This window comes from Thrips palmi, unplaced genomic scaffold (genome assembly GCF_012932325.1).
Source record: "Thrips palmi isolate BJ-2018 unplaced genomic scaffold, TpBJ-2018v1 HiC_scaffold_10, whole genome shotgun sequence".
Taxonomy (NCBI): Eukaryota; Metazoa; Arthropoda; class Insecta; order Thysanoptera; family Thripidae; genus Thrips; species Thrips palmi.
Genome location: NW_023144621.1, coordinates 16191000 through 16215034, shown reverse-complemented (window position 1 = coordinate 16215034; position 24035 = coordinate 16191000). Strand labels below are relative to the sequence as shown.

The 24035-nt window shown below is 56.3% G+C and overlaps 2 protein-coding genes across 12 annotated transcripts in view; one reads left to right on the top strand and one right to left on the bottom strand.

Annotated features, from left to right (window-relative positions):
- Window positions 1-170: 170 nt before the first annotated feature.
- Window positions 171-2366, bottom strand: LOC117654026 (flap endonuclease 1-like). 2 transcript variants are annotated; one of them, XM_034400144.1, is made up of 7 exons: window positions 2011-2366; window positions 1733-1835; window positions 1493-1659; window positions 1289-1398; window positions 787-1209; window positions 524-709; window positions 171-454 (listed from the first exon to the last, which is right to left on the bottom strand). In XM_034400144.1, exons 1-7 carry the CDS (start codon window positions 2090-2092, stop codon window positions 374-376), a joined length of 1152 nt encoding a protein of 383 aa, XP_034256035.1. In that variant the 5' UTR covers window positions 2093-2366; the 3' UTR covers window positions 171-373. The 2 variants fall into 2 exon arrangements, with proteins under 2 accessions (XP_034256035.1, XP_034256036.1); XM_034400145.1 differs by having other exon boundaries at window positions 1984-2137.
- A 106-nt stretch (window positions 2367-2472) lies between these two features.
- Window positions 2473-24035, top strand: part of LOC117654027 (KH domain-containing, RNA-binding, signal transduction-associated protein 3) — a 36267-nt gene continuing 14704 nt past the window's right edge. For 4 of the 10 annotated variants that reach the window (XR_004588275.1, XR_004588274.1, XR_004588273.1 and 1 more), the window contains exons 1-3: window positions 2473-2896; window positions 22074-22195; window positions 22279-22395. Coding sequence is in view for 3 of the 10 variants with exons in the window: in XM_034400147.1 (XP_034256038.1) it covers window positions 2695-2896; window positions 22074-22195; window positions 22279-22395 (441 nt within the window). In the remaining 7 variants the exon portion in view is untranslated. The remainder of the gene's footprint in view (window positions 2897-22073; window positions 22196-22278; window positions 22396-24035) is intronic. The other 6 variants (XR_004588276.1, XR_004588278.1, XR_004588277.1 and 3 more) reach the window with 2 other exon arrangements.

The window sequence follows — 24035 nt, the reverse complement described above, 5'->3', positions numbered from 1 at the left end:
CGGCTGATGGAGGCATTCCCTGTCGGGAGCGACGTCCCTTCGATAGCGCCGAGGGAAGCCGAGGGCTTGGCTGAAGGGCCGCGGGGCCCGCGCTCGAATGGCCAAAGGGCAGGCAACCTGAGCTGACGTAGGTACCAAGAGGCGAACGGAACAAGAAACAACGCGTCAAATTTTCAGAAGAAAACAAGAAGAAATTTATTGTTGGCTCTAATATAATAAAATTGATACCTGAAGCCATTTTTAACAACCAATACAACAAAATTCAGCATCTTTCACTCACATGGAGAAGAAGACATTTGTCAAACAAAGGTGAAACAATCAAACTTAAACTCTAATGGAAATAACCAGCTGACTTTTCATTCGATTTGAAATACTACTTTGGTTTCCCTTTGAAACCACCACCTCCTTTCTTCCCTTTTTTGCCAGCTGCTGCAGTAGTCTTGCTGTCTTCAGACTGAAAAACGAAAGTGAAATAAGCACGGAGCAATGAATAAAGCACTGAATATAAATAATATTTACATACCTTCCTCTTTTGACCAGCACTGGGGCTTGGCAACACCTTGAAAAAAGAATCCAACCGACCCTGAGTAGTGCCTGTTCTGGCCTTGGCAAGTTTTTTGGCACCATTTCGGACTCTTTCCTCATTGAAGTTTTTGTCCCCACACAAGTATTTGACAAGGGCCTCTTCATCAGGATCGGTCCACTTTAACTGTAAATAACAACAATAACCTTGAGTACAATACATGGTAAGATACTCTTAAAAGACAAATCACAGTTAAAAGTTACCTGAAGTGTTTCAGGATCTGCAACTTGAGGCTCCATAAAAAGCCTACGTGCCTCCTGGAATGGCCAGTTTTCGGGGAGGGAGTACTTTTTAAGGTCCAAGTTTTTTATAATAGTCTCAATGTTTCTGTGCTGTTTAATAAGGTCAATGGCTCTTTTTGGACCTATGCCACGAATACTGTCACAGTAATCACAGCCCAGTAAAATACACAAGTCTATGAATTCACTGTGAGTCAGTTCTAATTCTTCAAGCACTTTACTTAGGTGGAATTCTTGGATAGGCATTTTGCGGGCTTCACTGAATGTCATGTGACGCAGCAGGACGGAAGAGCCAAAAGTTAGGGCATCCATATCTTCTGTTGCTGTTGCATAAACTTTTCCAGACTTCACCAAAGCAGCACACTGAGCCTCTGCTTCACAAGGTGCCTAAAGTTTGAAAAAAAATAAGGAATCTTTCTTTTAGAAAATGTTGTGTCTAAAATCGAAAGAATGCAGTAGGACTTACATCAATGTAGGGGACACCCATAAGCTTGAGTAGATTCTTGCATTGTTCATTATGGATAGGCAACACTTTTACAAGCCTGCGGTTGAATTTATCAATGTTTTCTGTGTCACCTGGAGAGAAAGATGATACATGCATAGATATTTGCATGGGCAAGAAGTTTGGTACAGATTAATGAAAAAATATTCAACTGAAAGGGTGCCATACCTGCTTCCTCAGCTTGTTGCAATGACTTTTGAGCCTCTTCTCTTTTTTCTGCTCGTTTGTTCAATTCTCCAGACTTCATTTCTGGAGGCTTTCCATCAAAGACATAGACAGGTTTGATGCCATTTTCAATGAGACGTATAGTTCGGTAGAAGGTTCCCATCAAGTGACTGCATCCAAATTACACAATTTGAACAAAGTACTCATTATTTTGATTAAAATTTAATGCAGAATAAGACGCACCTTGTTGTTTCCCCTGCTGCATCCGTTAGCTGTGCACCTTCACTTCTTACAGCAATAAGAAATTGATACAAGCTCATTGAAGCATCAATCGCCACTTTGCGACCTGAAACAATATAAAACAACAAATTATTCAACACAGCTACAAGAGGAATATTACATCATGAAGTTCTAGGAAATTCTAGCAAACAATGAAAATTAAAAAGAGACTTAAGAATGAGCGAAAACAAGTCTCAGAAGAGCAGCCACATAACCTCCTCATTCAATGCTTCGCTGCCTACCGAAAAAGTTCTTGATTTCATTTTCTTTGACAGCTAGCGGCGCAATGTCAGCAATGAGCTTTGAGAGCCCCAAAATTCCCATGGTGTGTCTGTGACGAGAACCGGTGAAGCGAAGTGACTTCAAACACAGAACGCCTTCGCGATGCGGAAAGCAGGGTAAACAATAAACAAACAACAACAATCCGAAAGTCGCGGGGATTCGCTTATTCGCAGGATAGGTTCCCTGCGAGTAGTCGTCCGGTGGAGCGCACTTTTCTTCGTGGAAGCAGTGCGTTTCCAGGCTGTGTCAGTGCCACCGGTGGCAGTGGGCCCGTCCGTTACGTCCCGATTCAGCGATTAGCTGTAATTTACTGCCCAGTTTTCGATAAACTCATCGCTCGTTCCTTTCCTAATCGCGGCGCGGTTGGCATCGCGCAGGCTGCAGTGGCGCCCTCTCGCGGCCGCTGGCGGCAACCACTTCCGCGAGGGGCGGTACTGAGCACAGGGGGGGTCTGGCCTGCTGGCTCCTGCGCTGCTCTGCTGCTGCTGCGCGAAGCGGAGCGGAGCGGACTCGCGTGTATTGTGTGCGGAGCCGAGGTCGCGTGCGGTCGCGTGTCCGAGACTGAGACTTCCCCGTGCCAGTTCGCGAGCGCAGAGCGCGCAGAGCCCCAAATCGCGAGCGCGCGTCCCAGAGAGGCTGTCGGCATGGCCGCGAGTACGAACGGCACCCTGGACTCTGGGAGTGCCAGTGCCCCGGACATGACAGCCGACGGCATGGTGCGTGGCCCCGAGCCCAGAAACAACTCGGCCGAGGGCAAGCCCGGCGAGTACCTCCGGGAGCTCATGGACGAGAAACACAAGCTGGACGGCGGGCAGTGGCCCAACGCGGCGCGACTCCTCGATCAAGGTAAGCCGACACGCGTGCTGCCACACGTGCGGGAGGACGCGGTCCAGGCCGTGGTCGCGGAGCCATGCCGTCGATGCCTCCGCACAGCTGTGTGCAGCTGCAGGTGTGTGCCCCTCCCCCTCCCCGCGGCCGCTGCACCTCGCCGATTTGAGGTTAGGAAGCCGCGGCCGCTGTCTCCGCTGTCGCAGCGAGCCGAGCAGCAGCGCAGCCGGGCCAGCTGCAGTGGCCGCGCCGAGCCGGGCCCGGGCCGCCCGGCCGCGTGGACTGTTGTTGTCGTGCGACGGCCGCGCCGTGCCGTGCAGCCTGCCGGTGCCGCGCCAGTGTGTCATCCGTACAGCGTTGTCGCGTTGCCCCGCGGCCACCGGGCCGTCGGACAGACAGACAGACAGACAGACAGACAGACAGACAGAGGGGCGGATGGACGCAAGGACGCTTGGACAGTCGGATAGACCGCGGACGGCCTGACAGAACCTCGACGACCTAGCGGTCCTGGCTCGGCCCAATGGTAATCAGCAGTGCCGCCAATGAGTAGAAATAAAAAAGTCCAGGTTGCCAGGTACCTCTCTCGCCTGGCTGGCCTGGCGGGCCTGGCTGGCCCCACTCTGGGCGCACCTGGGTCGTGCGAAGTGCAACCTGCACTGCCTCATTTGCATATGCATGTGCAGAGTCGGCGGCGCGACCGGTACTGGGATAGCGGTCTAGGGAAGTCCTCGACCGCCTCGACCCGGCGGCACACTGCCGGCAGGACGTCAGAGAGCGAGCGTGCCACCGCCGCCAACTTTCCCGCTGCCGAAACAAAAACAGAGAAAACCGCAGCGTTTTGTCTAATTGGAAAACAAGGAGGCAGGTTGACGGCGTGCCGCCGTTCGTCTGTGGCGGCGCGCGCGGCGGTGGCAGCGCTCCAACACAAGCCGCGGCCCCGCGGTGCCCTGCGGCCAGGTCGCCGTCAGAGCCAGGACTGCCAGGGCGCCGTCAGAGGCAGGGCGGCGGTTGGTCGGCGAAGAAAAACGACGTGCTGCATTATTTGGCTGCGGTCGACGCCGCACGGTGGGCCAGAAGACCGGTGGAGGCGGCCAAAACTCTACACGCGATTTGAGCTGTGTCGCTGAATGGGACTCGATCCGAACAGTGTGACCCCACCAATGGATTCCTCGTTCGGAGAGCTGTCCATTGGTGGGTCACACGCTCGGTTCGAGTCACGTATAGCGACTCTGGAGCTCTTCATGCGTCTAGAGTTTTGGCCGCCTCCACCGGTCTTCTGGCCCACTGTGCGTGGAGGGAGGGCTTGGCGCCGTGGCCCAGGCGGCCGGCCCCAGAGTGATAAGGCGCCAGGTAACAGGCCCTTCCTTATCGCCGGCCCGCGGGTCGTCGAACCTGACGCGGGTTCGAGTCCGGCCGCCGGCGAGATTTATTTTTATCCCGCCAAATATGGAGAGAAAAGGTCGCCGGAAACGGCCCGCTCGACGGGGCCGCGCGCGTAATAAAATAAAGTTGGGGACGTCCCGCATCGCCTCCCCGGCCGCGCCGCCAGCGCCCCAAGGCCGCGGGAAAGAAAGTTTGAACCGAGTTTCGAACCCGCGCCCTGCCGCTTGACGGATTGTCAGCCCTCCAACTGACCCAAATGGGGTGTGTACTCAAGTGGCGCTGTTTTCGGCGCAGAAAAACAAACATGAAATATTACGGCGCGGCGGCAGTGGGGCTGAGTGGGTGCGAGAGAGAGACGGGGCGACGCGGGAAAAAACTGGAGAGGAAGAGAGAGAGGGAAGGGGCCGAGTCGGCCGACTATACGTCACCGTCGTCTGGCCGGCCTCTATCGCTCCATCGCCCGCTACTTCGGTACTCGTTGCCTATCGCCTGCGCGGCCCACGTTGGGGCTGCTGGGGCGGCTGGGGCTTCCCCGGCGGAAGGAAGCAAGCACACTGCCAGCACCCTCTCACGGGGCGTCCTGTGGGGGCGCGAGAGAGACAGGCCGATGAAAACTCTGTCCGAAATCAGGCTCGCCTTGACCAGGGGCGCGATCAGAGGGTGGGATCGTCGGAGGTGGTGGCATTGTGGAGGAAGAGGTGGGGTCGTAGGGGTGTGGGGTTTTCAGTGAAAGGAATGGTTGCATTGAAGGCTCCCGATCTGAATTTTGTCGATAACAATTTCGTGGAGTGGATGTTGTTCGATTCCCACTGCCTGGAGTGTGTGTTGTGTGTGTGTGTTTGTTTGCGTGCGCTCTGGAGATGGAAATGAAGGCCTTTGTCGCCGCGGTCCCAGTGAGTTATTTGGATCGTCGCGATTGAATTAACATAACGGATGTTATGCGTGACTCTTAATCTTGTTATGGCGGGGCTCCGAAAATGACTTTGGGATTGAGATTGCGGTTGAGCCAGGTTGGTGGCTTTGCCTGCTTACCGCGGCTTTGCGATGCACGTGTTCGATGGAACTGACTGGGCCGCGGGGACCAGACTGGAGAACCCCTTTCTTTTCCAGTGTCTTGGCCCGGAACCGTGAGCCACTGCCTGGGAGGCAATCGAGCCTATTTGCCTAGTGGGCTCCCGGCTGTAGCGCAAGGGTCCTCGTAAGCTGGACGGGCCTACACCGCCTCGCCCTGCGGCCTGTCCGTCTCTCTCGCTCTCGTTAGTCGAGAGGATTGTGACCGGATTCGATTGGATCTGCCCGAGGTTCGCGCCCAGGCCGACTATCGGGTGGCGCAGCACGGGAATGGCGGAGAATTGCGCGGCGACTCCGCGGCGAAAAAAAAAATGCCGGGGATTTGAACCAAAGTCGGCGGACGTGAATAATTGGTGCTTTGTGTCTTTTCCCCTTAGCCGGCCATCCCTCTGTGTGGGGCTTCAGCAAAGGCCGGCTGGTGCGTCGCGGTAGGCTTGCCTGGGCTGCCCCCCATGGGGCCCTGGCCGGCATGGGGCCCTGCCTGGCCGGGCGGCTCTGGGCGTGCATGGCTGAGGTTGGGTCAGTGGGACCGTTTTAGCGCAGGCAGGTGGACCCCACCCCGCGGCCAGGCGGACCGAGGCGGACGGACGGACGGACGGCCGATCGGTTCGGTTTGACAGCGGCAGCGCGAACAGGGCTTCTTTTTTCGCCACAATCCGCCTCGGTTTCCACCGCCCTGCACTCGCCTTGAGGCTTGCTTGCCCCCCCCCCCCGGAAGTTTCCCAGGGTGCCCCCTCCCCCCTCTTTTTCATCCGAGACCTTCACTGTGCGTCGCTCTGCGTCGCCCCTCCTCTGGGCCGGCAAGACATACAAACTTGGTTCTCGCCTCCCCCTGCGCGCCCCTGCGCCTTATCTTGGGGCCTCCTCGCCCCCCTCCCCGTTCTCAAACTTTGTTCTTCAACTCGTTGTCCCCAACAGGTTGTCCAGCCTGGCAGACGGGCTGGCGGGGCAGGCGGGGCTGGCAGCCACTCGTCGGCGCCCCTCGCTGGCAGCAGGCTCACGTTGCCCTTCCATCTCTAGGGGTGGCTTAAGACCTGTCACCTAAGAAAAACAAAAAAATAAAAACTAAACAAAAAAGAAACAAAATTGTTGGGGGTTGGAGAGCAATTAAAGAGTTGACCAGAAAATCCGTGATGAAATAAATAAAAACAAAGTCACCTGTCCACTGGAAACGTCACAACAGTCCGTTTTTGTCGCGGCTCCCCTTTTGACTGGTGGCTGCTGACACCTGTTTGCGGTGACGTGCTCGATGTGGCCGCCCACCCTGGGGGCTCCCTGGGGGCTCCCTGGGGCTCCCTGGGGCTCCCTGGGGCTCCCTGGGGCTCCCTGGGGCTCCCTGGGGCTCCCTGGGGCTCCCTGGGGCTCCCTGGGGCTCCCTGGGGCTCCCCGAGGACGCAGTGGTTCTCGCGGGACGTGCTTAAGAACAAAGGGACCCGCCTTTGGTCGCCCTCATCCAGAGTCCCTTCTTTCTCCCTTCCGCGTCACGCCGGAACGTGTGTCGCCCTTTGCCTTTTTGCCTCTTTCTCTCTCTATCTCCCTCCTCACCTGCTGCCCCACTCCGTAACTTGGTATTGATTTCGGGACGGTCCACACCGTCCGCGTCGTCCGCGTTCGTCCGCGTTGTCCACGTGCCCCGCGACCCCATCTGAATTTGAGATGACGGCGTCGCGTGGAGGCTGTCCCCTCCTGGCTTAGGCCCCGATAGCGTCAAAGGTCACCCCGCTAAATGCTAGCCGCCTGCCTCTCTCTCCCAGCGTGTGTGTGTGTGTGTGCGTGCGCGCGTGTGCGGTGTGTGTGTGTGCGCGCGCGCTGCATGTGCATGTGCATGTGCATGTCGCCCTGTCCGGATGGCCATCTGCATGTCTGTCTGCGCACATGCATATGGTTTCTCTGAATCAGGTGGCGTGGACGAGGTCGCTGAAGACAGCGCAGGCGGGCACGAGAGCTTCGAAGAACGTCATTGGAGGTTTCGGAATTTCCCCAAAACTCAGAGCCCAATATTTGCCGCCCCAACAAATGTTTTCAGGAATTTCCATTTTTTTTTAGTTTTTTCACATTTTTTACAGTGTAGGCGTCCCGTTCTTCCCTGTTGCCTTAATGAACTGTCAGGCTGGGAGCGGCTCGGCGGCCACCCCTGGCAGGGCCCTGGCCCGGCCCTGGCGGGGCCCGCCTCGTCAGGGGTTTGAGTTGTGTGTGGACGTGTGGCCTTGTTAGTCCACTTGAGAAGAACTCTCCTGAAAAGCACCCCCCACCCCCCACGCCGCTCTCTCCGCCCACGCTTTCGATGCCGTTGCAGGTTGACGGAGAGAGAGAGAGAGAGAGAGAGAGAGAGAGAGAGAGAGAGAGAGAGAGAGAGAGAGAGAGAGAGAGAGAGAGAGAGAGAGATGGTGTTGTTTGTGCACTCTCTTTCATACGGTGTGAAACAAAAACAGGCCCCACCCTCATTGTGGCATTGTGACACGAAACGAGACGCGGCCGGAAATCAACTTGAAGAAAAATAAAGGATGGAATTAAATTGACGCACGGGAAGAAAAGAGGAAGGAGAGAGAAAGAAAGGGGAAATAGTGAAAAAGCAACAACTTTGTTTGAGAACAAGATATTTCATTTTCAAGTTTTCATCCTGTATACAGTCTGGCGTGGAGCCACGGCGGGAAAGCTGTCTTCCGCTTACGGCCCCTCCGAGTTGGCGGGGCGGGGCGGGGTGGGGTGGGGCGGGGCGGCAGCAACAACCAAGACGCCAGCAATAACAAGAGCGGTGTCAACTTTTCACCGCCTCCAAAGTAGCCGTATTCTTGATGTGGATTTTCACGACGGGGACACATGGCGCCAGACTATGAGAAATTTGGGGGAGGGGGGGGGCGCACAGCGAAAGATGCCGGGCTGAAACAGTGCACTGAACCGGGGCCTTGCTCTTCATGGACCTGTCCGGCGGGAAACTGGGTCATTTCGTGTCATGCCACCCTGCGAAAGTTTGGATGGGTCACGCCCGCGAGCGCTGAGGGGAGGAAGAGGGTGGGAGAGGGAGGGGGTGGGGGTTTTATTTGAGAAGAGTTTTCTCGCGGCGCTTCCCGGCGGCGAGGCTAGACACTAGGTGATTTTCATTTGTCTTTCGTGTGGGCGGATGGGGACCGGGCATTAAAAGGCATAGCTGGAGGCGCTTTTTTTCTTTTTTTTTCGTTTATTGTTTTTAGCGGCCGCCGCTTGGTACGCCTGCGGCGACGGCTGTATCTTTTTTTTCTTCCCCGTCTGTCTGTCTGTCTGTCTGTCTGTCTGTGCGCCGTTACTCACTTGTTTGCCCTCACTTTGAACAAGGCGGGTTTGAATCGGCGCGGCCGTCCGGGAATTTGTAATTGGAGAGCGAGAACACTCGTGGGTTCGCTGGTCAGTCTGTGAGTGGGCGATAGAGAGGGAGACTACGTGGCGGGGCCTTTGGGTGTGTTTGTGAGAGAGATGAGGGATGGGAGACTGAGCATCTGCGGTTGACTTGGTAGACAGTTCGATTGGAAGTTAAGTTGTATGGGTTGGTTGGTGGTGTTGGGGGTGGGGGCCTTGGAGGGGGCGCGCGGACTCGGTGGGGGTGGGAGAATGGGGGCTGGACGTGGGGACGGGACGCAGGACGGGGTGTTGACCGTGGCCAAGCCGAGTGCTGAACACACACGGAATTGTTGCTTTTGTGTGACTTTGTGCAAACACGGTCCGAAATTGAAAATTGTTATGGCTCTGGACCCCGCGGCGCTTCCTTTCCTGCTGGTCTTGTGGGCCTCGCTTCCAGCGCACGGTGGGCCAGAAGACCGGTGGAGGCGGCCAAAACACTGGACGCGTTTTGAGCTCTTGAGTCGCTAAATGGAACTCGAACCGAACGTGTGACTCGACCACTGGATTGCTCTCCGAACGAGGAATCCATTGGTGTGGTCACACGTTCGGTTCGAGTACCATGCAGCGCCTCTGGAGCTCAAAACGCGACTTGAATTTTGTCCGCCTCCACCGGTCTTCTGGCCCACTGTGCGCTGCCTCCCCTCCCCGGCCATCCATTTAACACACTCGCAGCCCTCGGCGCGCCACCGCGCCACCCTGCGCTGGGGAATTCACGTGAGAGCACCGCCCCACCTTCTTGGCGAGGGTGAGGGAGAGGTGTGAATCCGGGGGCGGCCTGGGGGCGGCCAGCCGCCAGAGGTGTTGTGGGGGACCCTGCCCGCCGCCGCGCCGCCCCCGGCCCCTGATGAGGCCACCGCCATCCCCGCACCACGATATCCATTTTCCATATCTAGCCAATAATTCATCCTTCGCCTTGCCGTGGCCCTGCCGTGGCCCTGCCGTGGCCCTGCCGTGCACGGCATGGCCCTCCTAGGCCAGCGCGCCGCCTCCTCGCGCTTCCTCTTCTGTCACTTTCTGTCTGTCTCTCTTCCTCCCATTTGGCGCCCTCTGTGCGGCCCGGCCCGGCAGACTGACTGTCTCTCTCGCACCCACGCGGCGCGCCGCATGAGCGCGAGAGAGACAGACTCTGCAGCGCACCACGCACGCCGCGGCCCGCCGCCATCCCCATCCCGGTGATTGCGCAGTCAGGCTGCCGGCTGCGCTAGTCGGCTAGCTCCCCGCGGTCCCACTGCAGTTTTCGCTTTTTTCCCCGTGATGATTTCCCCGACTCGCCGCGTCTAGGAAAAGGGGAGGGGAGGGTGTCGCATCGCGTGGAGCATCTGCAGCCATTCCGAAAATGGTAAAAAGCCACTCAAGTTTTTTTTTCACTCCCCCTTCTCTCTCCCCCCGCCATTTTTCTCTCTCGCGCGTCGCTTTTGCGGCGAGGCGTTTGTGCATGCAAGAAGGCTTCCCTTCCTTCTGGGAACTGGCGGCCGTCGGGTTTGCCGCGGCCGGTCTTTCCACTTGATGAGGGGTCAAGTGCATAGTTGGTTCCCCGGCCGGCGTTTTCGTCGTCCTCTTCCCGAACCGAACGTGTGACCCCACCGATGGATTGCTCTCCGCACGAGGAATCCATTGGTGGGGTCACACTTGCGGTTCGAGTCCCATTTAGCGACTCTGGAGCTCAAAGCGAAACGAAGCTTCGAAACCTTCCCTCTTTTTCCCTACAGTACGGCCTTTGAAATTCTGCCATTCCGCGCCCTCCTCCTTCACACGCCCTGGAGTGCTGGAGCGGCTGGAGCGGCTGGAGTCCCGGCGCGTGGAATGCCGCCGTTTGAATTCCACGGCGTGCCTGGCCCAAGGCCTGGCCAGCCCGGCGGCCCGGCCAGGCGACGCCCACCTGAGCAGCAGTCGCTCTGTCTCTCTCGCACATAACGTAACGACATATTTTGTTACGACTTGAGTCGTAAATTTACGACATATTTGTCGCTAATTTTGATAGCGAGACGTTCCGTTTTGAAACGAATTACGTCGTAAATTTACAACTTAATCGTTAGTTTACGAACGATCGTAATTTATCTATTGAGTATGTCGTGCAGTTATGACTTCAGTCGTACATTTACAAATCTTGTCGTAAATTTGTGTAAAGAATCGTAAATGAACGACACAAATCGTAAATAAGCGAGCAAAATTGCAACTTTTCATCAACTTTTCGGGGATTTCAGATTTCAAAATATGTAATCGCGATTACGACATTGTCGTAGAGAAATGATTATTTTGTCGTTCAGTTACGACCAAGTAGTTTCAGAACGATTCTTGTCGCTATCAAAATTAGCGACGTTTTTGTCGCTAATTTACGACAAAATTTCTGACAGTGCTGCTCCGCGCGGGTGCGAGAGAGACAGAGCGACGCAAGGCTCCAGCGCGCCTGCCATGGGGCGGGTAGGCAACCCGGCGCGCGGCCACGCGCCACGGGACGGCCTTCCCCGCGGCTGCAGGCGCCTGGGCGCGAGGCTGGGCGCGCCTTTGGTTCAAGAATTCAAGAGGAGTTAATTTTTGCGGCTGGCGTGCGCCCCGGGGGAGGGGAGGGGGGGGGGGTCCGGATTGAAATTGTTGTCTGGCGATGGGGCCGTCATTAGGGCAGTAACGACCCCCGGGGCGTTCCACCCCACACCACCCCGCTCCGCCCCGACAGCCAGTGTCCCGGTTTCATCTCTCGCGGCATTCTAGTGGGCCGTCGGTTTTTTCCTCTTTCGGCCCTCTAAATGTAATGACACTGGGCGTTGTGCGCTTTTTCAGTTTGATTTTTGCTTTTGCGCGTGTGGGGCTGCGCGCATGTTCGCCGCCTCTTTTTATGGCTCTATCCGTGACTGTCGACTGAGAATCGTTTTCGTCGCTCCGTCCCTCTCGCACCCGTGGGGCGCCCCCGTGGAGGTGCGAGAGGGACGGAGCGACGATTCTCGGAATCAGTCTGCTGTGGGTGGCCGGTCCCACTGTATCGGTGTTGATGGCGACACCAGTCTGCACGTGTGGACGCGAACCGAATGGTGTCTGTCTGTCTGTCTGTGCCTGGCTGCCTGTCGGGGTTAACGGCGCTTGACTTTGGATCGAAATACGTGCAAAGCACGCGCGTTCTTGGCTGTGCATTGCGGCAGTGTAGCGGCACCAAGCAGAGCGCGGCGTGGTTTTTTTTCGCCCCTCCCCCTCCCCTTCTTGCCCGATCGGTTCGGCTGGTCTCAATAATTCAGCACGGGTCTCCAGTCGGTGCGTGTTGGAAATTACACTGCCAGCGACGTCCGTCTTCCTTCTGTTTACCTTTCATTCTTAAAAAAAAAAAGAAACAGTAAAAAAGAAAATATTGCAGATAATGGAGTCGTTTCTCTCCCCGGCTTTGGCTTAGTTGGTCCCCGCATTGCGAGTCACGAAGCTGGAAAAGACCGGTGGGGGCTAAATGGAACTCGAACCGCGCTAGATGGGACTCGAACCGAACATGTGACCCCGCCAATGGATTGCTCTTTGAACGAGGAATCCATTAGTCACTCGTTCGCTTCGAGACCTGCTAAGCGACTCTGGAGCTCTAAACGCGTCTAGAGTTTTGGCCGCTGGCGCCGGTCCTCTGGCTTATTGTGTTCGAAGGGGAACTCTCCTTCGGGTAAAGGGATGAGGCAGGACGAAGAAGTGACATTGTTTGAGGGGTTTGTCTGCGCGGCTCGGGCTGCAGGCTCCTGAAGGCTGCTGAGGGGATGAAGGCTTGAAGGCCCGGAAGCATAGAGCCAGCCTGGAGGCAGCCTGGAGGCAGGATGCGGGTCCTGAGCGGCTTTGTGGATTGCTGCCGTAGTTTCGACGCGCATTCATATTCGAGTTGGAATCGCGACACATTGTTTCCGGTGGGGCGGGGCGGGGCGGGGCCCATCCTGTTCGATATGAGCGGCGGCGGGGAAGCCCAATGAATAGCCGGGCCGCTCGAGTTTTGGATTTAGTTGCGCCTTGGGATACGTTCGTCGCACCCAGTTCGGGAGGGTGGCTGCCCTGCCTGCCTGGCCGCCTGGCTCGCCTGCCGTCAGAGCCACGTGCAGGGCCCTCCGCCCCTTCAACTCTTTCTCTCTCCTCTTTCTCTCTCTCTTTCTCTCTCTCTCTTTCTCTCTCTCACCCTCTGCCCCTCTCTCTGTCCCTCTCTCTGTCCCTCTCTCTCCCTATCTCTCTTTCCCGCTGCTGCGCGCGCTGTTTGTCTCTTATTCCTTTTCGGGCTAATTCGGCGCTGTCTGCCGGTTCGTCTCGTTTGTTTGTGTTTGCACTGTGTGTGTGTGTGTGTGTGTGCGCGCCATTCACGGCTGTGTACCCAAGTTGTGTCCCCGTCTTCGCCCGCTTCGCCACTTTCACTTTCGCTGGCTCATCTCTTGACTGGGCCGACCCTGATTTCCATACGCCCTGGCTCCCCAAAGGCCTCTCGACCCTCTTTCTCCTTCCTCCCTTCTTCTTCTTCTTCTTCTTCTTCTTCTTCTTCTTCTTCTTCTTCTTCTTCTTCTTCTTCTTGTGTGAATTAATTTGTGGCAGACTGTCGTCTTTGGCACGCCACCGCCACCACCCTCCCCACTTCTAGTTGGGCCGCGGAAAAGGTTTGGGGCTTTTGGGGTCGTCGTCGTCGGTTGGCCAGCTCTCGCCCGCCGCCACCAACCCTCCTAGAAACGGACAAAAAAATGGGGAAAAAAATGTCACTTCCTGTGAATGCGTGTGGTGCGCGGGACAATTTTTCTTCGCGTCGGAAAGTTTGCTTGGCAGTGTAGAAGGGGGTGGTTTTGTCGTCGTTGGGCGGTTTCGGGTCGTCGGATTAGGAACAAGTACCTAAGCGCGTGATGTCCGGGCCTATGGTGGTACGTGCGGCTGGGGCTGTGTGTGTGATGACCTCGTTAGTGATTCACAAGGACGCTCCAGGCTGTGTGTGTGTGTGTGTGTGTGTGTGTGTGCGTGCGCGTGTGTGTGCGTGTGCGCTGCGGTCGTACCTCAGCCAGCAAACCCGTCTCTCTTCCCGACTCAGCACGGGCTTGCTTTCTTCATCCCTGGTCCTCTATCTTTCTCTGCGCGCGCCTCTGTGTGTGTGTGTGTGTGTGGTCGGGGCCGTTCTCTCTCCCCCTCTCGCCCCCCGTGGCTTTGTGGTGGCCTTTTGCCCCGCTGCGCTGCGTTTTCAATTTGGTCCACAACAGGAATGGACTCGGGGGCCGCTGAATGCCTCGAAAACTTTTCCAATGTGCTCGGTGTAGTGGAGGGGGGCTGTGCTCTCCCCTGTCGATCCCTCCGCCTCCCTGAAGGACGGCCAATTGGATTAATTAAATGTGACCGGGTCGATATGGCCGAGGTGGAGGTTTTGAATGGATTTGGCGTGATGAGCCACTGTGTCCGAACTGTGCCCCCCTCGCGCGGCCCTCGCGCGCGCCGCGAGAGCGACAGAGCGACGAAAGCGCACTGTTTGCAATCAGGCAGTAGTTTGTCTCCCCCGTGTGAGTGCTGCGGTCCGGCCTACAGTGTGGGGCATTAATCAGGGCGCGCCAGTGCGCGAGTTGGAGGCCCCGCTCGGCCTGCCTGGGCCTGCCCCGGCCTGCCCCACTGTTGGACAGAGAGGGAAACGAAACGCAGGCCAACCTTCAGGCGGCCGCCTTGCGGTATGGAGGGAGGCGGCCAAAGACGCGTTTTGAGCTCCGTGGGACTCAAACCGAACGTGTGACCCCACCAATGGATTGTTCTTCAAACAAAAAAATAAAAAGAATAACACGTAAAACGCGAGCGTGTCTGGTTGGATGCCCATTGTGCGTTGTCGATCGGTTATCGATGCCGAATCGTTGGCACCCTGTAAGGCCTGTCCAGGCCCGCCTGTCCGTGCCTGTTAGCGTGCGGATCGAGCCCTGGCGTGTCGTCCAGCCCTTTCGCTTTCACACCGTAAAAAAAAAAAAAAAAAAAAAACGGGGGCTGTCGAAATGGACTGCCATTTTCGTCGCATCAGCGAGCGACTCGATCGAATTCCGACGCGGTCAGCACTTCTTCGAGAAGCCGCCGAGGATAATGAGGATTTCGTTCCAGACACGCCTCGAGTAATTAACAACGAGCTAATTTTTGTGTGGTGATGGTAATATATTCTCTACTTGTGCTTGTTTCTACTGCGCGGTTAATTTGGCTCCGTCCGGTACGAAAGGGCCGGTACAGTACCGCTGCTTGCCTATTCCCTTATGTGTGCATGTGGAATTGTTTGTCCGGGCCGCGCAGCGCGCTCTGCGAGAAATGGGAGGCGGAAAAAGAGAATTAGGAGGAACACGATAAGCTCTCCTAAAAGGACCGTGTGTGTGTGTGTGTGTGTGTGTGTGTGTGTGTGTGTGTGTGTGTGTGTGGTCGTGGCCTGTGTGAGGGCTCGGGATGAGGAGGGGGCTTCGCTTGACCAGCCGACAGGCGACTGGGCCCGGCCAGAAGTAAGGGGGTTAAGTTGCGGGGGGTGGGAGATGGGAGGGGGGGCGGTGTAGAGTTGAGGAAAGGGTGGAAAAAGGGTTAAGGGCGGGACGGAAATGTGACTTGACGTGCGCGCCACGGTTTTGGTGGGCCGGTGTGACGGCGGGCAAGGGGAGCCGGTTGCGAAAAAAAACAAGAAGAGAAAAATAGAGAAAAAGAAAAAATCGAGAGAATAAAAAGCAAGGAAAAGGCCGTGACAAATGAAGGGTGGCTTTCCTTTGAATGGCGCCGCGCCGGCCGCGCCGCCCCTTTGGGCCCTTTGACGGCTCGCTGGATTGGCACCGCTGTGCGAAATGACCGCTGCACTGGGAAGCTGCGAAACGCGGCGACGCGGCGGAAAGGAACAAAAGCGTGCCGAAAAAAAAGAGAGCGGCGAAAGGAGGCGGGAAATGTGAGTGTAGGTGTAGTGGCGGGCCTGCCGCTTTTAATACCGCAATTACATTTTATCGTGTTTTTCCCCCGCGAGGCCTTTGGCGCCTTTGGCCGGCCGGCCTGTCGAGTGGCGGACGCTCCAATTTCCAACGCGCTGGCTGCGCGGCCCCGCTCAGTTAGCCCGCCGGAAACTGCCACCGACACTACTCGCGCCCTTAGCCACGCCCTAGCACGCGACTCCCACCATGGCATCCCGAGAAGAAGAAGAGGAAGAAGAGAAAGAGAAGAAGTAGAATGCCACGCGTCCAATTATACAGCCTCTTGGCACTTGTGCGTGATTGATATGATATTGACTTGGCCTTCCTCCCCCTCCCATATTGCTCGCGCGCCCCTTGCCGTCCCGAATGGGCGTCTTTATTTCGACCCCCTCACCTAATATCAATTTCCGCGGGCCCCTCTCGAATCCGCACTTGGAACGGTTTTTCATATCAAGCCATATCTCAGAGCTCGCTATCGCTCATTTCACCCGGCCCTTATATACCTCACGGGCACGCCCCTGCATATATATATCCCTCCAAGGTTTTACGACCCTCCCTCTTATACGCCACTGCCACACGTGTGCACCCTTGACGCGTCGAGGGGGGGGGGCTTAAAAAGAGCTTCGCCCCCCCCCCTGCGGGCGCCATTTTTTTAGCGGTGTGTGAGTCTTTTTTTAGGGGATATTTTTCATGGGCCTTACCTTTGGCGCCGGGTCGACGCTTTTTCTGGTTCTGTGGGCTGCGAGAAAGCATGTTGTGGAGGGGGGGTGGCTGGGGGTAGTCGTTGAAAGCTTTTCCCCCGCGGCTGAGCCCCTCTATGGCCAAAGGGGGGAAGGGGGGGGGACTGGGCCACCGTGCTTGCTACTTGTTGCTCCGCCTTGTGCATTTAAGGCGTTTGTCTGGCCGGCCATGTCGTTTCGTTTTACGTGCTTCCCCCTCTTTGCCACCCCGGGCCGTGCACGGCCGTGGCGCGCCACCCGCTGGTGGTGCCGCCGCTACGCCACTATAGCTGGCTGGTGGCGGCGCTTGACTTTGTGTGTGGCGGATTTGGTGGTCGATCGACGGGAAGTGCGCACGACACACGGGGCTTGATGCGTACCCCCGACACACACACACACACACACACACACACACACACACACACACACACACACACACACACACACACACTGACTCTCGCACACAGAGAGTGCCGAGTTGCTGAACTGATTTTGTTCGCTTTGATGTTAATGCGCGCTGTGGCGCGTTTCGGGAAACAATTGGTGTATCCTGTCCGACTCCAAACACACACACACACACACACACAAGAGAGAGAGAGAGAGAGAGAGGAGAGAGAGAGAGAGAGAGAAAGAGAGAGAGAGAGAGAGGCCGCGGTTCAAGGCGAGAGAAGGGTATGCCGGGTATGCGGGGATGAAGACACCCTGCGGCTTAATGTACGACCAACCCCCGTATTAGCATATCTGTGTGCGGCGCCCCGGCCGTCCACCCCGTCCACCCCGTCCACCCCGCCGCGCTGCCGGGGACCGCTCGCCGGTCAGCGCTGCCGTGGCATTTGCTGGCCGGCCGGAGTCCGGGTCACACTTGTCGTGTCGGGGCCGAGGCGTGTCGAAACTTTGGTCCGAAACTAGCGGCCCGCTCGACTCTCCACCGGAAAACGACATGAACTGGGGCTCCAGGGTCAATCTAAGAGTTACCTGGGGTCAATTTAGCTCGGGGTCGGTCTAAATGGGGAAGGGTTGGCTTAAAAGTGACCACGGGACGGTTTAAAAGTGACCTGGGTTCAATCTGAACGTGCCCTTATGGGTCGTCCTTAATGTGACTATGGAGCACTAGTTTAAATGCGACTGTAACAAAATAAGAGTGACTGAAGTAGGGGCCCTGAAACCCCCGTCGAGTTTCCTGGAGCGACAAACTGAAAACGACTTAAATCTACGAAAGAGTTACCAGGTGTTGGAATTACGCCTCGCCAGCACCGTGGCCGGCCGGTTCGCCGCAAAGCATGCCGTCCCTGTTTCTCTGCGACCCTCTGCGTCGAGGGCCCCGAGGGGGTGGGGCCCCCGACGGGGTGGGGGGGCCACAAATTGGCGTTGAAGAAACGAGGTACCCGTTCAACAGGCGGACAAGGCCCCGGCCGAGGCCCCCCACCAAGGCCCCGCCACACTCTGGGAGTCAAATTGGCCCGAAGATTCCCGGTCCGATGCTCCCTGCCCCGTTCGGTTCCCACGGGGGCTCCTCGTCCCATAAACTCGTTGATCCAGGAAACAAGACGCTGCAGCGGGATATCCAGCGGGTTATCCAGGGCAAAGTCCTGGTTTCCTGGTCGGACCGACTTGCGTTCCGTGAAACCTGAAACTTGCTTTGACACCTGACGGTGTAGCGGCGCCTTTGTGTAAGTTTGCCGATGTGTCGTGCCGGAAGTACGTTGTTGCAAGGCGTAGCATGATGTGCGGGGCCCCCGAGGCTTCCTGGGGCCGCCTCAGGCCGCCTCAGGCCCGAGAAAAAGGACTTTGTCCCACCTGTAAGCCGGCTTACCCAATTTGAGGGGCCCCGGTCCCCCCTCCACTTTTCGAACAGCGTCGGCAAAGTTGGTGCTCCTGGACCGGGCGCCGCCCGCCCCGGCCCCGCCCCGGACCGCCTTACCTCGCTCCTGGTCTTCGATATTAACAGTCTGGGCACAACTTCCGAGGGGATCCAGTGTTGCCAATCTTCTTGGCGGGGGTAGGCTTGGCGCGGTCGGGCGCGTCGGCGGCGCGCTGGCCTGGCTCGGCCTGGCCGGGCTGTATCGAATACCTGAGTGGGTTTCGTCGGCCGCGGCTGGCTAGACTGAGGTGCGCACTGCAGGTGAAACAAAGGGGAGCAGTGAAAGAAAAATCAGAGAGACCGAGTAACAGACAAAATGGAGGTGGGTTTGAGGGTGAAATGTGGATCGTGTAAACGTGGTGGTTGGCGTGCCTGTTTGGCTGCGTGGTTAATAGATGGTGCTGCATGTCACACGTCGCGAGATGACACAGAGGCACTGCCCCCCCCTCCCCTTTCCTGCATACATATATTGCGTGTCTGCGTGTCGCGGTGGGACGCACGTTGGGACGCGTTGGCGCCACTGCCGGCCGTCGTCGTGGCCTAGTGACCCATACCCTGACCCTCTACACCAACCCTCCTTCCTATCTGATCCCGCGCGTTTACATGCCACCCTTTGGCCACCCTTTCGCCGCCCCAAGCTTCTTCGATCTCACCCTTTTTCTCTGGCACCACCCTTTTTCGACCGCACAGCACGTGCGCTGAAAAAATATCTTTTTGACTTCATTCTTCCTTTCCTTTTCAGCCTGCCTTTGAACAACATTTTCGGGACCCCTTGGAATCTAGCACTTTGGATCATCCCACTGCCCTACTGTTCCGGTCACCATTTGCCTACATCGGAATGCTTGCGTCCAGCAGCTCAACAGAGTCGTATCGTGTCTTCTTTCCCGCCGGTCGGTTAGTTTGGTTCGTTGCATGACTGTTACAAAGAACATCGAAGTCGTCCACGAAATAATTTTATTTAGAGAGCGCCGCAGCCGCACAGAATTTTGTTTAAAAAGAGAAATGAAAGCAAAAAGCACGGAGCAGAGTAAAGTAATTCAAGTGGAAAAGTTGGCGAGAGTGAAATGTCTGCGACGTGTTGAATGTCGGTCCGAAGTTGTCCGTTGTGTTCATCTTGATGCCGGTCCCCGAGGCCGCAAAGTTGGCCACCCTTTTTCTCGTACCCGCCGTGTACTTTTTTTTCTTCTTTACCATCACAAAGACTGTCAAACTCGAAAGTGCAACGCGCCCAGTGCAGGGCCGCGGATCGATTTTTAATTTTGTGGAGTCGGATTGGCCGCTTTTTATCCTGTTGTTGTTTTTGTTATTTATGAAGCCCCAGAGGGCGAATCGCGGACTGTATCGAAGCGCGCTGGAGGATTCCAGGGGCTCTCGCCACCCGACTGGACTGCGCCAATCAACAGCAACCTCCAATCCTTTTTTTTTCACGTTTGTTTTTGTTTGGCCGCGTTCTGTCACCTGGTCGAAGGGCGGGCCCACCTCACTTTTTCACTGAAAGTAATCAGTCAGGAATGAAAAGGCAAAAGAAAATACAAGAGTCGGGTTGGCCTTGCAAGCTGGACTCAATTCACACCGAAAAAAAAGACGCTTTTTTTTTGCGCCAGTTTGGTTATGACGGTTGTATTGCGTGCGGCTCTATTGCTATCGCTATTTTAATCTCCACTGGATTCAGGTGCAGCTGCTGCAGTTCGGTTTTCGCTCTTTCTTTATGCGAGCTCTTTGTCCGCGGGCGCCAAGTTGTGAAAAAACGGGCAATGAGTCGATCGTATCGCGCGGTCATCGCAGTCACAGTCTACAATTGATCGATTTGAACGTCGGGTCGCGCCAGTCAACGCTGTCGCAGTTTCTTCCCTTCTCTCCCCCCCCCCCTCTCTCTCTCTCTCTCTCTCTCTTCTTTTACTTGAGAAAATGAATAGGAAACGAGGGGACGGAACCTCTTAGAATGCTTCATGGCGTGCCACTGGAGTGGGGTTATTAACTCTTTCTCTCTCTCCTTTTCTTCATTTTTAATTTTCATTCTCCTTCATTTTCCCTTCTTTGTCTTAAGATAATAATTATTTTTTGTCTCACGTTTTGCTGATGGGGCGACCCGCAAAGTTTACAACTGGATATTCTTTTTCTTGTATCGAGTCGCTGCAAGTTGAGGCATTATGCGCCACCACGTGGTGTGGGCGTCATGACGTCATCGAAGCGGCTTTCCTCCCTTAATTGTTTAACTTTGTTCTGCTTTTCGGAAGGAGTGGCTGAAATGAAACCAAAGCAGCGCGGCTAAATATTTTCAACCAGGATGAATAACAGAGGGAGAGTGGAGTTTAAAAAGTGTTGTTGTTTACGCTGGAGGAACCCATGAGAGCGTGTTGTCGCCTCTCTCCGCGCGAAGGTCTCTAGCCTGACGCACTGCCCTGCGCTGGCCAGCCAACCGGTTGGGGAAAAGGGGGGGGGGGGGCGTCTGTCTTGGCTCCGCACACGGGGGGGGGGGGGGACTAAAGTCGCCGAAAAATAAGTGTTTGCGCAAACGATGCCACGTTTGTCACTCGCTTTCACCTAATTGTCGACGACTGCGAGGGGGAGCTCAGCTCGTGTGTGTCCGTGTGCGTGCGAGCGTGTGTGTGTGAAGGGGTCTTTACTGCGCTCGCACGAAATTTGCCGAGCTGTCTCGACGAGCGGGAAGGTACCCGGTGCGGCGCGGCGACAGGCCGGTCCCATTCACTTTCCGCACCTCCCTCCTGCGCTTTGAGCACGTGTGTGTTATTTATGGTGACTTGTGTTATTGGCAGATTGAATGCGGGGACGCTTTATTCCCGGTTAATCAAAATATGATGGCTTGTAGGAGACTGACGTGGGGCGCAACGCCCTGTGCCGTCAGCCCGCGTCAGCCCGCGTCAGCCCCTGTTTGCTTGATGACCACATGAGTGCGCACGCCGCCACACCCCCTGCCTCCCCCTACCAACTCCTGCTACCCCCTACCACCTCCTGCTACCCCCTACCACCTCCTGCCAGCTACCACCTCCCGCCTCCCCCTTCCTCCGCTACCTCTTTTCCACCACCTCCCACCTTGCCTCTACATCTCCCCCTTCCTCCAACCCCTCCCCTCCTCCCCGTCCTTACTCCCCTCCCCTCCCCTTCCCCCTCTCCACACTTCGACATACCCTTCAATTCCTCTCACCGCATAAATGAATGAAAGTATGTAGGTGGCCGTGTGTTTTTTTTTGGGGGGGGGAGAGGGGGGCTTTTTTTCTCTTGTAGTAAAAATGTGAAACGAAAAAAATCTTTAATCAACGCGTCATTAGGTGTATAGGCTGGAGCGCGATTCCGAAACATTGCCTCGTCCCAGTGGGAGGTAGACCCCTCCTCCCCTCCAAATCCCCATGCATCGCCCTGCATTTTCTGCTTTTGGAGGGACGTCGGTGCCGATAGCGCCCACACTGTAACCGCCCCCCTAATTTTCCACCGGGCCTCTTTTATTTCCCCCCTTTTCCTCGTTAAAACGCAATTTTTTGGCGGCCGGGGTGTGTGGCGTCGCTGCTGCCGTCTGCCTTTTTAGCGGCAGTTTTTTCTTATTTCGTCTCTAAATGAAGAGCAGAGTGGCGCCTGTGAAAAAGGACACGCTCCCACTTCAGCGCTACCATTATTTCGCTCGAGAGGACGCGAGAGGAGTATGTGTGTGTGTGTGTGTGTGTGTGTGTGTGTGTGTGTGTGTGTGTGTGTCGGGTGTAGTCTCGCAATAAACTCGTGCATGTTTGCCAATTACCTCGTCTCTGGCAGGTGCATGCCTTACGCACCAACGGTTCCCGCGGCCCCCTTTTCGGCGACCTTAAAGCGTCCGACCCTAATGCGTCCGACCCCAAGTTTGACTACCCTTGCGTGTCATTGCCTTGACCTTTTCCGTTGCTTGTCTGTTGCAGAGGTCGCGAAGGCGCAGTCACAAGGAAAGACAGTTAAAGAAACAAAATACGTAGACATCTATAGGGAAAAACCAATCAAAGTGAGCGTCAAAGTTCTAGTCCCCAGCAAAGAGCACCCCAAGGTAAGCGGCGACCATTTTCCTTTTCTGACAGACGTTGAACGCTGCCTGTCGGTTTCACAGTGGTGTCGCCCTTGTGCTTGCAGTTCAACTTTGTTGGCAAACTTCTGGGACCGAAGGGCAACTCACTGAAGAGACTCCAGGAGGAGACGATGACGAAGATGGCTGTGCTGGGCAGAGGCTCCATGAAGGACAGGACCAAGGTTAGTGATGCTGTGTTCACCCCGGCTGCTGTACAGTGGGCCAGAAGATCCGTGGAAGCGACCATAATGATTCTACTCGCGTTTTGAGATCCATTGTCGCTAAACAGGACTCGAACCGAATTTGTGACCCCACCAATCCATTGATGGAGTCACACGTCCGGTTCGAGCCCCATTTAGCGACTCTGGAGCTCAAAACGCGTCCGGAATTTTGACCGCCTCGACCGGTCTTCTGGCCCACTGTTTTCTCACTGCACTGGCTCGCACGCTGTAGTTCGCCGGACTACTCCCCCCTGGAGGGGCTCCGCTAGGCTCCGCTGGGCTCCGCTGGGGCCGCTCTGCAGAAGCGGTAGTTGTTCTAATTTGAGTGTTGCCGGCGAGGAGAGGCACCGTAATATTTGTGCCGTGGATCAATATTTGCCGCTGAGAGCACCATTACTGCGTCGCCGCGATCGGAGTGCTTTCCCCGGGCGCACCTCCCTAGCGGCAACGGACAAGTTGAAGCCACAGACGGACTGAAAAAAAAAGGGAAAATGGAAGTTTGGACCCGGGCGTGGTTTGAACCCGCACCGCACGCGCGAGGCGACTAAACCCGCTGCACGCGACTAGTTGGATTTGCCGCGCGACTGGAAGTTATGCGACAGGCGCGCCAACTTCTGAAAGTTGGCATTTATTAGCCAGTAATGTTGCGGAGCCTCGTGGAATGATTAAATTATCCAAGTTATCTCATATTGTCCGCGGCTGGCCGCGGCTGCCCGGGGCGAGTCGGCATTCTGAGGCGTTGCGGCGACTGCGGCCTCGCAGATTTGCCCCCCGCCCAACCGGGACACTTTTTCACGTCCTCTTCGCCACCTCTGCCTGATGGACCACCGCCGTGGCCACCTTTTTTCCGCCTCTGGGCCTGCCTGCCCTGCCCTGCCGCTACATTTTCTTGAGATAAACGAGACGCATTCGGTCAGCGGCCGTAATTTATACGGGGCCTTTTGGGGACAGCCATCCGTCTGCATCTTCGCTGATGACGCGTCCACGATTTTTCGGAGGGTTTTCGCTTTTTTCTTTCGAGCCAGTTCTCGGGAGGCGCGGGCTTCTTCTCACGGAATCAAAGTGGCGTCGCGTCTCTTGGCACTCTTACCCCGAAGTGACAGTCGAGAAATTTGAAACAAGCGAGTTTGTTGAGTCACTCTTTTCTGACGGTCCGTGAAATCAATTTTTTTTCCCTCTCCTTCTCCCGGGTGCTTGTTGAGGAGCGTGGGCGCCCTGCTGGCAAGGGCTGCCGGGCCCCGGTAGCCCTTAGCGTCCAGTGCCAGGCCCTCGGCCATAGCCCCTCGGGCAGCCCTTGCCCAGCCCTCGGTGGTGAGCAAACCTTTCTGGTGGCGTGGCACGCCGTAGCACGCCGTGGCCCGGGACGGCCATCTGCAGATGAAAAGAATGGGCCTCTGGCCGGGGCGGGGCGGGGCGGTACTTCCCTGGGAAAACACCCCCAACAGACCCGGCAACCGCACGAATGCGTCACAGTCAATTTGCAATCCGCATTTGTTTATTTATTGCTTTGCCCCGTGTGGTTATTTCCCCCACTTTCTCTTTCATTTTTGTTGGCAAATAAAAGAAATCTCTTCCGCGGCTCGGTGCTGGTTGATTGTGGA